This window comes from Octopus sinensis, unplaced genomic scaffold (assembly GCF_006345805.1).
Source record: "Octopus sinensis unplaced genomic scaffold, ASM634580v1 Contig12100, whole genome shotgun sequence".
NCBI lineage: Eukaryota > Metazoa > Mollusca > Cephalopoda > Octopoda > Octopodidae > Octopus > Octopus sinensis.
The window spans coordinates 88,295-99,645 of NW_021832536.1; the positions used below are offsets into that span (position 1 = coordinate 88,295).

At 37.2% G+C, this 11,351-nt stretch overlaps 1 protein-coding gene across 3 annotated transcripts in view; it reads left to right on the forward strand.

Annotated features, from left to right (window-relative positions):
• LOC115229211 (smoothened homolog) overlaps nucleotides 1–8,967 on the forward strand; it is a 46,144-nt gene extending 37,177 nt beyond the window's left edge. Inside the window, exons 9-12 of one of the 3 annotated variants that reach the window (XR_004997284.1) lie at nucleotides 2,763–2,899; nucleotides 5,385–5,522; nucleotides 7,969–8,681; nucleotides 8,850–8,905. Coding sequence is in view for 2 of the 3 variants with exons in the window: in XM_036499137.1 (XP_036355030.1) it covers nucleotides 2,763–2,899; nucleotides 5,385–5,522; nucleotides 7,969–8,552 (859 nt within the window). In the remaining variant the exon portion in view is untranslated. Of the gene's footprint in view, nucleotides 1–2,762; nucleotides 2,900–5,384; nucleotides 5,523–7,968 lie in introns of all 3 variants that reach the window. The other 2 variants (XM_036499137.1, XM_029799603.2) reach the window with 2 other exon arrangements.
• The last annotated feature ends 2,384 nt before the right edge of the window (nucleotides 8,968–11,351 follow it).

The window sequence follows — 11,351 nt, forward strand, 5'->3', positions numbered from 1 at the left end:
TTGTAACCTTGTGACATTGCAACCTTGTGACTTGTAACCTTTGTAACCTCATGACCTTGTGTTATTGAAAACTTGTAACCTTGTGACATTGCAACCTTGTGGCCTTGTGTCATTGTAACCTTGTGACTCGTAACCTTTTGTAACCTCATGACCTTGTGTATTGAAAACTTGTAACTTGTGACATTGTAACCTTGTGACATTGCAACTTGTGGCCTTGTGTCATTGTAACCTTTTGTAACCTCATGACCTTGTGTTATTGAAAACTTGTAACCTTGTGACATTGCAACCTGTGACTTGTAACTTTTGTAACCTCATGACCTTGTGTTATTGAAAACTTGTAACCTTGTGACATTGCAACCTTGTGACTTGTAACCTTTTGTAACCTCATGACCTTGTGTTATTGAAAACTTGTAACCTTGTGACATTGCAACCTTGTGACTTGTAACCTTTTGTAACCTCATGACCTTGTGTTATTGAAAACTTGTAACCTTGTGACATTGCAACCTTGTGGCCTTGTGTCATTGTAACCTTGTAACTTGTAACATTTTGTAACCTCATGACCTTGTGTTATTGAAATCTTGTAACCTTGTGACATTGCAACCTTGTGGCCTTGTGTCATTGGAACCTTGTGACTCGTAACCTTTTGTAACCTCATGACCTTGTGTTATTGAAAACTTGTAACCTTGTGACATTGCAACCTTGTGACTTGTAACCTTTTGTAACCTCATGACCTTGTGTTATTGAAAACTTGTAACCTTGTGACATTGCAACCTTGTGACTTGTAACCTTTGTAACCTCATGACCTTGTGTTATTGAAAACTTGTAACCTTGTTACATTGCAACCTTGTGACTTGTAACCTTTGTAACCTCATGACCTTGTGTTATTGAAAACTTGTACCTTGTGACATTGCAACCTTGTGACTTGTAACCTTTTGTAACCTCATGACCTTGTGTTATTGAAAACTTCTAACCTTGTGACATTGCAACCTTGTGACTTGTAACCTTTTGTAACCTCATGACCTTGTGTTATTGAAAACTTGTAACCTTGTGACATTGCAACCTTGTGACTTGTAACCTTTTGTAACCTCATGACCTTGTGTTATTGAAAACTTGTAACCTTGTGACATTGCAACCTTGTGACTTGTAACCTTTTGTAACCCATGACCTTGTGTTATTGAAAACTTCTAACTTGTGACATTGCAACCTTGTGACTTGTAACCTTTTGTAACCTCATGACCTTGTGTTATTGAAAACTTCTAACCTTGTGACATTGCAACCTTGTGACTTGTAACCTTTTGTAACCTCATGACCTTGTTTATTGAAAACTTGTAACCTTGTGACATTGCAACCTTGTGACTTGTAACCTTTTGTAACCTCATGACTTGTGTTATTGAAAACTTGTAACCTTGTGACATTGCAACCTTGTGGCCTTGTGTCATTGTAACCTTGTGACTTGTAACCTTTTGTAACCTCATGATCTGTGTTATTGAAAACTTGTAACCTTGTGACATTGCAACCTTGTGACTTGTAACCTTTTGTACCTCATGACCTGTGTTATTGAAAACTTGTAACCTTGTGACATTGCAACCTTGTGACTTGTAACCTTTTGTAACCTCATGACCTTGTGTTATTGAAAACTTGTAACCTTGTGACATTGCAACCTTGTGACTTGTAACCTTTTGAACCTCATGACCTTGTGTTATTGAAAACTTGTAACCTTGTGACATTGCAACCTTGTGACTGTAACCTTTTGTAACCTCATGACCTTGTGTTATTGAAAACTTGTAACCTGTGACATTGCAACCTTGTGGCCTTGTGTCATTGTAACCTTTTGTAACCTCATGACCTTGTGTATTGAAAACTTGTAACCTTTTGACATTGCAACCTTGTGACATTGCAACCTTGTGACTTGTAACCTTTTGTAACCTCATGACCTTGTGTTATTGAAAACTTGTAACCTTGTGACATTGCAACCTTGTGACTTGTAACCTTTTGTAACCTCATACCTTGTGTTATTGAAAACTTGTAACCTTGTGACATTGTAACCTTGTGACATTGCAACCTTGTGGCCTGTGTCATTGTAACCTTTTGTAACCTCATGACCTGTGTGTTATTGAAAACTTGTAACCTTGTGACATTGCAACCTTGTGACTTGGAACCTTTTGTAACCTCATGACCTTGTGTTATTGAAAACTTGTAACCTTGTGACATTGCAACCTTGTGACTTGTAACCTTTTGTAACCTCATGACCTTGTGTTATTGAAAACTTGTAACCTTGTGACATTGTAACCTTGTGACATTGCAACCTTGTGGCCTTGTGTCATTGTAACCTTTTGTAACCTCATGACCTTGTGTTTTTATTGAAAACTTGTAACCTTGTGACATTGCAACCTTGTGACTTGTAACCTTTTGTAACCTCATGACCTTGTGTTATTGAAAACTTGTAACCTTGTGACATTGCAACCTTGTGACTTGTAACCTTTTGTAACCTCATGACCTTGTGTTATTGAAAACTTGTAACCTTGTGACATTGTAACTTGTGACATTGTAACCTTGTGACATTGTAACCTTTGTGGCCTTGTGTCATTGTAACCTTTTGTAACCTCATGACATTGTGTTATTGAAAAATTGTAACCTTGTGACATTGCAACCTGTGGCCTTGTGTCATTGTAACCTTTTGTAACCTCATGACCTTGTGTTATTGAAAACTTATGACCTTGTGTCAGTATGAGAGGTCACTAAACATGTTGTTTCTATTGTAGAGTATTCCGTAAACCATCCAGTCGTACGGTGAAGCTGAAACGGCACAAAATGATTGCTAAAGCATTTGCTAAGAGGAAGGAAATAAACAGTGGTCGCTTTTCCATCAGTTTCTACAGCACCCATGATGACCCCTTAGGTAAGGTGTGTCACTCAGTCAGTGTGTATGCGTGTATATGTAGGTGTGTGTGTGTGTTCATCATCGTTTAACGTCCGTTCTCCATGCTAGCATGGGTTGGACGGTTCGACCGGGGATCTGGGAAGCCAGAAGGCTGCGCCAGGCCCAGTCTTATCTGGCAGTGTTTCTACAGCTGGATGCCCTTCCTAACGCCAACCACTCCGTAAGTGTAGTGGGTGCTTTTTACGTGCCACCTACACAGGTGCCAGGCGAGGCTGGCAACGGCCATGGTCGGATTGGTGTATTTTACGTGCCACCGGCACGGAAGCCAGTCGAGGCGGTGCTGGCATCGGCCACGAGTCGGATAGTGCTTTTTACGTACCACCAGACCAGGGATCCTGGCTGGTTCAATTCGATTTCGCTTGCCCCAACATGTCTTTGCAAGCAAAGGGGGTTGGCATGGGTGCCTGTCGTCGGATGAGGTTCTATATCGACTTTGCTTGCCTCAACAGGTCTTTGTGTCCAAGGGAGGAAAGGCATTCATAAGTGGATATATGCTTATTTACAAGTCCAAATGTGCCATGCACATATTGGAACTGGTAATAACATCACATTTCTACACTTCACTGCTTAGTGTTCCCCCTCCATAATCTTTATATATAAAATTGAAGTTGTGTGTGTGAGACTCTGTCTCCTCCGGTTTAGATTCCTAACTACTCCCACATTTTGCGGTGCAGTTTAACCAAAAGCGGGTATCTTATAGTCATTCATATCGAGCACTTCTGGGTATTAGTGCGCGTCTACGATGAGTTTACAATTAAAAAAAAAATTTACCATCATTTTTCCGCATTTTTAATGATTTTTGCTCGGGTTATATAAGGGAAATAACTCTCTAAAAATGCTTATATAGTTATTTCCCTTACAAACTCGAGCAACGCCAGGTGATACTGCTAGTCTTTATATATAATTATAATGATAAGGGTTTTTTGCAACAAGTTGCTTAAACCACAAGCCTGTGGAGACTTATTTTTGTAGTAAAAGAAATAGTAGCCCTTTGACTGCTATTTCTAATATTTTCGATATGTGCTTTAAGCAACTTGTTGCAAAAAACCCTTATTATTATAATTATATAAATTTTTACTGAATATGGTCCTTTTCCATACCAAAAATACTACTAGGTGAAATTTATTGATTTTATTAAATTAATTATATTTCACCCTTTATCTGTATATATATATATATATATATATATATATATATATATATATATATGATGGGGTGCTGAAAAGATTCTTGGCTTTGGGTAAAAGCCAACTCAGGAAGATCTGTTAATTATGGTTTTATTCAATATATTCCCTTCTCAGATTCACAAACTTGTTGCAGCAGTCCTTCAGTTTCTCAAAGCCCAGTGAAAGAACTCAGAAGGTTGGGTGATACCCTTAAGGCCAGGAACTTTTCAGCACCACTTATATAGACATACATAGATACACACACACACACATGCACGCACACACACACACACACACACACACACACACACACACCACACACACACACACACACACTCATACATACATGCACGTAGTGTACCCTTATCAGACAGGTAGTCATGATGGGTATATTGGGCTTTGTATATTTTACCCCTGTGTCACTTTGATGGCATGCACTGCTCTCTCACTCAATAATAATAATAATAATAATAATAATAATAATAATAATAATAATGATAATAGTAATAATAATAATAATAATAATCATCTTTTCTACTATAGGCACTAGGCCTGAAATTTGGGAGGGACTAAGTCAATCACATTGACCCCAGTACTCAACTGGTACTTATTTCATCGACCCCAAAAGGATGAAAAGCAAAGTTGACCATGACGGGATTTGATCTCAGAATGTAAAGATGGACGAAATACAGCTAAGCATTTTGCCCGGCATGCTAACGATTCTACCAGCTCACCACCACCACCACCACCACTAACAACAACAACAAATTAATTAATTAATTCTCGTTTATTGGCCACAAGGGCTAACAAAAATCAAATAAAACATTTAAGGACAAAATACAGGACGAAAGTTACAAAAAGGGTTTTGTCCGTTAGAAAAGTCCGTGTAAAAATTCCAGAGATAACAACGAAAATATAACAAGTAAAAACTCCCAATAGGGGGAGGCGCTTCGAAAGGTTACTCGTGGAAAAACCCATAAAAGCCATGGGAGCCTGGTCAAAAGTGGGGTAGTGAGCCCCTTTCTCCTTTTATATTTACCTTTTTTGTCACAGGTGTATCCTCAGAATTGGTCCCTTCACACTGGCCATTCTTCCGACATTCACCCACCTTTCAATGAATTTGCTAGGAGACAGCACTTTCCCTCTCTACTCTGGTCAAAAGGGGGATAGAGAGCCCTTTTCTCTTTTTATATAATAATCACTCATTTTTGATATTTCGTGAAAAGAAATAAATGCTAGGATTCTTGTCAACGTTTTCGTTTTTCCATGTTTTTCAGGGATGAAGTTTGATTTAAATAGTGTCAGCTCCGGAGATGTTTCTTCTGAGTTTGCTGCCAACATGCCAAAATTGGTTCGAAGACGTGGAGGTATGTTTCAGCCCATGGCCGGAACCCTGAGGAGATATTCGGACTCTGGTGTGTATTTTGGTCGACATTATTATTTCAAGCAAAAAAAAAAAAAAAAAAATTTGGCTTATTTTTGTTGTCTTTTAACCCCGAGTCAGCCTAACCCAGCAGATCTATGATCAAAGGTGTTCCAGATTTGACCATCCTATCTTTTATTCAGACATTGTCTATCTAGGGCTAGATTAACAAATGTATTCTCTCTCTTGTGTAACTTCTGATCAGCTCTAATCTAACAAATCTGTTCAAAGATGTTCCAGCTGTGGCCATCCCATCTTTTATTTAGACATAAATTAAAAGAGAGGACAAACAAGGACAGACAAACGGATTAAGTCAATTATATCGACCCCAATGCGTAACTGGTACTTAATTTATCGACCCTGAAAGGATGAAAGGCAAAATTGACCTCGGCGGAATTTGAACTCAGAACGTAACGGCAGACGAAATATGGCTAGGCATTTCGCCCGGCGTGCTAACGTTTCTGCCAGCTCACCGTCTTTTGGGAGTGTTGTACCATGTTTGCTCATGACTGCACAAGCACTTAAAACACTTAGTGGATGCATGGTGCATGCCATCAGATGATATTTACTTATGAGCGACAGTTATAATTTCTATGATACCATACTGATACCACTATGCCCACAATATCCTGTTAACAATAAATGGCCTACAACACCCCTATCTACAACTCCTAACCTACATTTCTTAATCTAACTCTCCCCTGTTTACAATACCCAAGACTTCCAAGATTAAGTTTTCAAAGTGGAACAAAATTGCTTTTTGGGTCCTAGGTGTTCTTTCAAAATTCAAGGGAGAGCAAGGTATTTTTTTTAAGGAAAGAGCTCATCAGGAATTCTCAGATCCTTTCTTAACTGGCTAAATAAACGGGCTGAATTATATGCCTTAGCAACACACTTTCTAAAAACCCTGTTTACAATACCCAACATATGTTACCCTATCAACAATCCCATATCAACAATACTCTGTCTACAGTTCTCTATTTTCTACTGTCCCCTATTTATCACAAGCCCTTTCCCTTTGGCTCTCCCTTTGGCTCTCCATTAAATTTTAACTGACAATAACAGAGTTAGTTTAATAACAATTTTTAATTATATTTAAATTTTTATTCTCCATTAAATTTTTACTGACAATAACAAAGTTAGTTTAATAACAATTTTTAATTATATTTTAATTTTTATTCTCCATTAAATTTTAACTGACAATAACAGAGTTAGTTTAATAACATAATTTTTAATTATAATTTAATTGTTATTCTCCATTAAATTTTAACTGATAATAACAAAGTTAGTTTAATAAAATAATTTTTAATTATATTTTAATTTTTATTCTCCATTAAATTTTTACTGACAATAACAGAGTTAGTTTAATAACAATTTTTAATTATATTTTAATTTTTATTCTCCATTAAATTTTTACTGACAATAACAGAGTTAGTTTAATAACATAACTTTTAATTATATTTTAATTTTTATTCTCCATTAAATTTTAATTGACAATAACAAAGTTAGTTTAATAGCATAATTTTTAATTATATTTTAATTTTTATTCTCCATTAAATTTTAACTGACAATAACAGAGTTAGTTTAATAACAATTTTTAATTATATTTTAATTTTTATTCTCCATTAAATTTTAACTGACAATAACAGAGTTAGTTTAATAACAATTTTTAATTATATTTTAATTTTTCTTTTCCATTAAATTTTTACTGACAATAACAGAGTTAGTTTAATAACATAATTTTTAATTATATTTTAATTTTTATTTTCCATTAAATTTTAACTGACAATAACAGAGTTAGTTTAATAACATAACTTTTAATTATATTTTAATTTTTATTCTCCATTAAATTTTAACTGATAATAACAGAGTTAGTTTAATAACATAATTTTTAATTATATTTTTACTGACAATAACAGAGTTAGTTTAATAACGTAATTTTTAATTATATTTTAATTTTTATTCTCCATTAAATTTTTACTGACAATAACAGAGTTAGTTTAATAACATAATTTTTAATTATATTTTTACTGACAATAACAGAGTTAGTTTAATAACATAAATTTTAATTATATTTTAATTGTTATTCTCCATTAAATTTTAACTGATAATAACAGAGTTAGTTTAATAACATAATTTTTAATTATATTTTTACTGACAATAACAGAGTTAGTTTAATAACGTAATTTTTAATTATATTTTAATTTTTATTCTCCATTAAATTTTTACTGACAATAACAAAGTTAGTTTAATAACAATTTTTAATTATATTTTAATTGTTATTCTCCATTAAATTTTAACTGTTAATAACATAACTTTTAATTATATTTTAATTTTTATTCTCCATTAAATTTTTACTGACAATAACAGAGTTAGTTTAATAACACAATTTTTAATTATATTTTAATTTTTATTCTGCCCGTCTCTCCTCATTATAGATGTCGCATCAGTGACGTCACGGATATTTTCCATGGAAAACAGTGATGGGGAGAAAATAGATGATGGGAACGATCAAAAACTGAAGAAGAAAAAGAAGAAGAAGAAACGTTTTTCTAACAACCGTGTCAAACCTCAGTTGACCCCTTTGGTTTTAGCCATGCAGAAAGGGGCACAGGAGTTCCTTCGGAGCAGTAAAAGACACAAGCGTCGTGGTAGTGATACGTCTGGTATCAGTCGGGCTTCGGCTCAGAGCATCCATTTCTCTCTCGACCGAAACAGCAGCGCTGATGCTCTGTCTATTTCTTCGATGAAACCAAATTCGGAATTGAACATTCATAAAATCCACAAGACAGAAACAAAATCTAAAAGAGTGACAAACTTTGCTATTTTCACAGCGAATTCTTTATTGCCGGGATCTGTACAAGACAACGATGGCCCACAAGGGACGAATTTAGCCATGGGAGACATGACCGCCGGTCATTCATCCTGTACGCAGTGTGGTGCCCAAAGTGTTTTCCCACCTGAAATTGCCATTTTTAACATAGAAGACGAAACTTCATCAACCACTTCTTCTTCTTGCTGATTCCTGCCAAAACTCCAATTTCACCAAAGACATTTCTATCAGTTCCCAGATAACATTGCATCTTTTGAGACGTCCTACAAACAGAGGGTACTTGAGTTTCATTTCTCAAGTCCCTCGTAAGGACTGGAGGTTAATGTCTCTTATTTTTTTGTTTTGTCTCCAGTTCTGACCCTGCCTAAACTCCAATTTCACCAAAGACATTTCTATCAGTTCACAGATAACGTTGCATCTTTTGGGACATCCTACAAACAGAGGGTACTTGATTTTCATTTCTCAAGTCCCTCGTAAGGACTGGAGGTTGACGTCTCTTATTTTTTTTTTGTCTCCAGTTCTGACTTGCCATTTACCCTTTTGTTACCATTTTTCTATTGAAATACTCTGCCTTTGTTTCAAATAGATTTGAAAATAATGAAGAAATAACTAAAATCTGAGACCCCCTTCGGTCACGACACAGACCATGTGATTGCACCTAGAAAGTTCCCCTCCCAGGCACAAGTCTGAGCAAGGCTGTTTATGGAAGACCAGCAGTCGCCCATGCATACCGGCCTCCCCTCTCCACGCCACCTGTGTTATCCAAGGGAAAGGCAAAGGGGCCGATACAGCTTGGCACCTGTGACATTTTATTATTATTGAAACCCCCTTCGGTCATAAACCACCATGGATTTTCACCTAGAAAGTTCCCCTCCCAGGCACAAGTCTGGGCAAGGTTGTTTTTATGGAAGACCAGCAGTCGCCCATGCATACCAGCCTCCCCTCTCCACGCCACCAATGTTACCCAAGGGAAAGGCAAAGGGGTCGATACAGCTTGGCACCTGTGACGTCGCAACTCATTTCTACAGCTGAGTGAACTGGAGCAATATAAAATAAAGTGTCTTGCTCAAGAACACAACACACAGCTCGGTCCGGGATTCGAACTCACAACCTCACGATCGTAAGCTCGACGCTCTAACCACTGAAATGACATTTTCATTATTAACCCTTTAGCAGTTACATTATTTTCTGTCAAATGTAATGCTTATTTATTCACCTTGTTTTGAATTAATTCATATTTTACCTCATAGCTTCAAGAACTTGATGTAATACTCTTTTACTCTTTTACTCGTTTCAGTCATTTGACTGCGGCCATGCTGGAGCACCGCCTTTAGTCGAGCAAATCAACCCCGGGACTTATTCTTTGTAAGCCCAGTACTTATTCTATCGGACTCTTTTGCCGAACCGCTAAGTGACGGGGACGTAAACACACCAGCATCGGTTGTCAAGCAATGCTAGGGGGGACAAATACAGACGCACAAACACACACACGCATATATATATGTATATATATACATATATACGACAGGCTTCTTTCAGTTTCCGTCTACCAAATCCACTCACAAGGCATTGGTCGGCCCGGGGCTATAGCAGAAGACACTTGCCCAAGATGCCACGCAGTGGGACTGAACCCGGAACCACGTGGTTGGTTAGCAAGCTACTTACCGCACAGCCACTCCTGTGACTATAGCAAATTTTTAGAAGGACATTACTGGATAAATGCGAGAAGCCTCATCTGGTTGGTTTGAGCATAAAACAGATCAAATATTTGAGCTGGATATTGTCAGTTTAAATGCAAAAGGATTAAAGCTAGAGTTTGGAACATAAATGAACAGAGTGGCTGTGTGGTAAGTAGCTTGCTTACCAACCACATGGTTATGGGTTCAGTTCCACTGCGCGGCACCTTGGGCAAGTGTCTTCTACTATAGCCTCGGGCCGACCAAAGCCTTGTGAGTGGTTTTGGTAGACGGAAACTGAAAGAAGCCTGTCGTATATATGTATATATATATATATGTATGTATGTGTGTGTGTGTGTGTGTGTGTGTTTGTCCCCCTAGCATTGCTTGACAACCGATGCTGGTGAGTTTGTGTCCCCGTCACTTAGCGATTCGGCAAAGGGGTCCGATAGAATAAGTACTGGGCTTACAAAGAATGAGTCCCGGGGTCGATTTGCTCGATTAAAAAGGCAGTGCTCCAGCATGGCTGCAGTCAAATGACTGAAACAAGTAAAAGAGTAAAAGAGAATGAGGTTTTGATGGAAGATTTTAATTACAACAATTAAAAAAGAGCAAGTTTGTGCCATAGTACCAAGGGCAATCTGAGGCAGGTTGGTACCAAAAGGGTTAAAATGAACAAAAGAGATTATATTTTTGCATTGGTTCAATACATATTTGAGCCTCAAACCCTGGCGTCAAGCCTTGGCTCAGAAAACTCATTTGAGTCCCATTTTAATTTAACATACTGATTCAATGACACGGCCATTTAGAAGATATGTAAACTTTTATTGCAGACTAGTATTGAACCTGTGACTCATTGTTTTGAAAACTGAAACTTCACATTAACATTATTTTTGGGCTTCTGTCTCCATTTTTATTTCTTTGTATTCTCAGGAACTTGTAGCAATGGACTTCAGCTGTCTATTTAAAGTGCTGTCTCTTCCCATGTGTGTGTGTGTGTGTGTATACATGCATACATACATGTGTGCATATATATATATTTATACACACACACATACTTGTGGCTGTGTGGTAAGTAGCTTGCGGGTTGCGGATCTGTGGAATAAGCTGCCGGACGAGATGGTGAAGATGCCGACGACCGCTCAGTTCGAAGTCTCCCTTGACCTCAAGTGGCCTGAACTCTTTACATAAACACCACCCTGTACATAATTCCATGTCCCCCTACATGGCTTTGCTTTTTGCTTTTTGAGCCAAAAAATTAACTTTTTTGGTTGGATCAGTGCCTTAGAGAGGAACTTTCTAGGTGCAATCC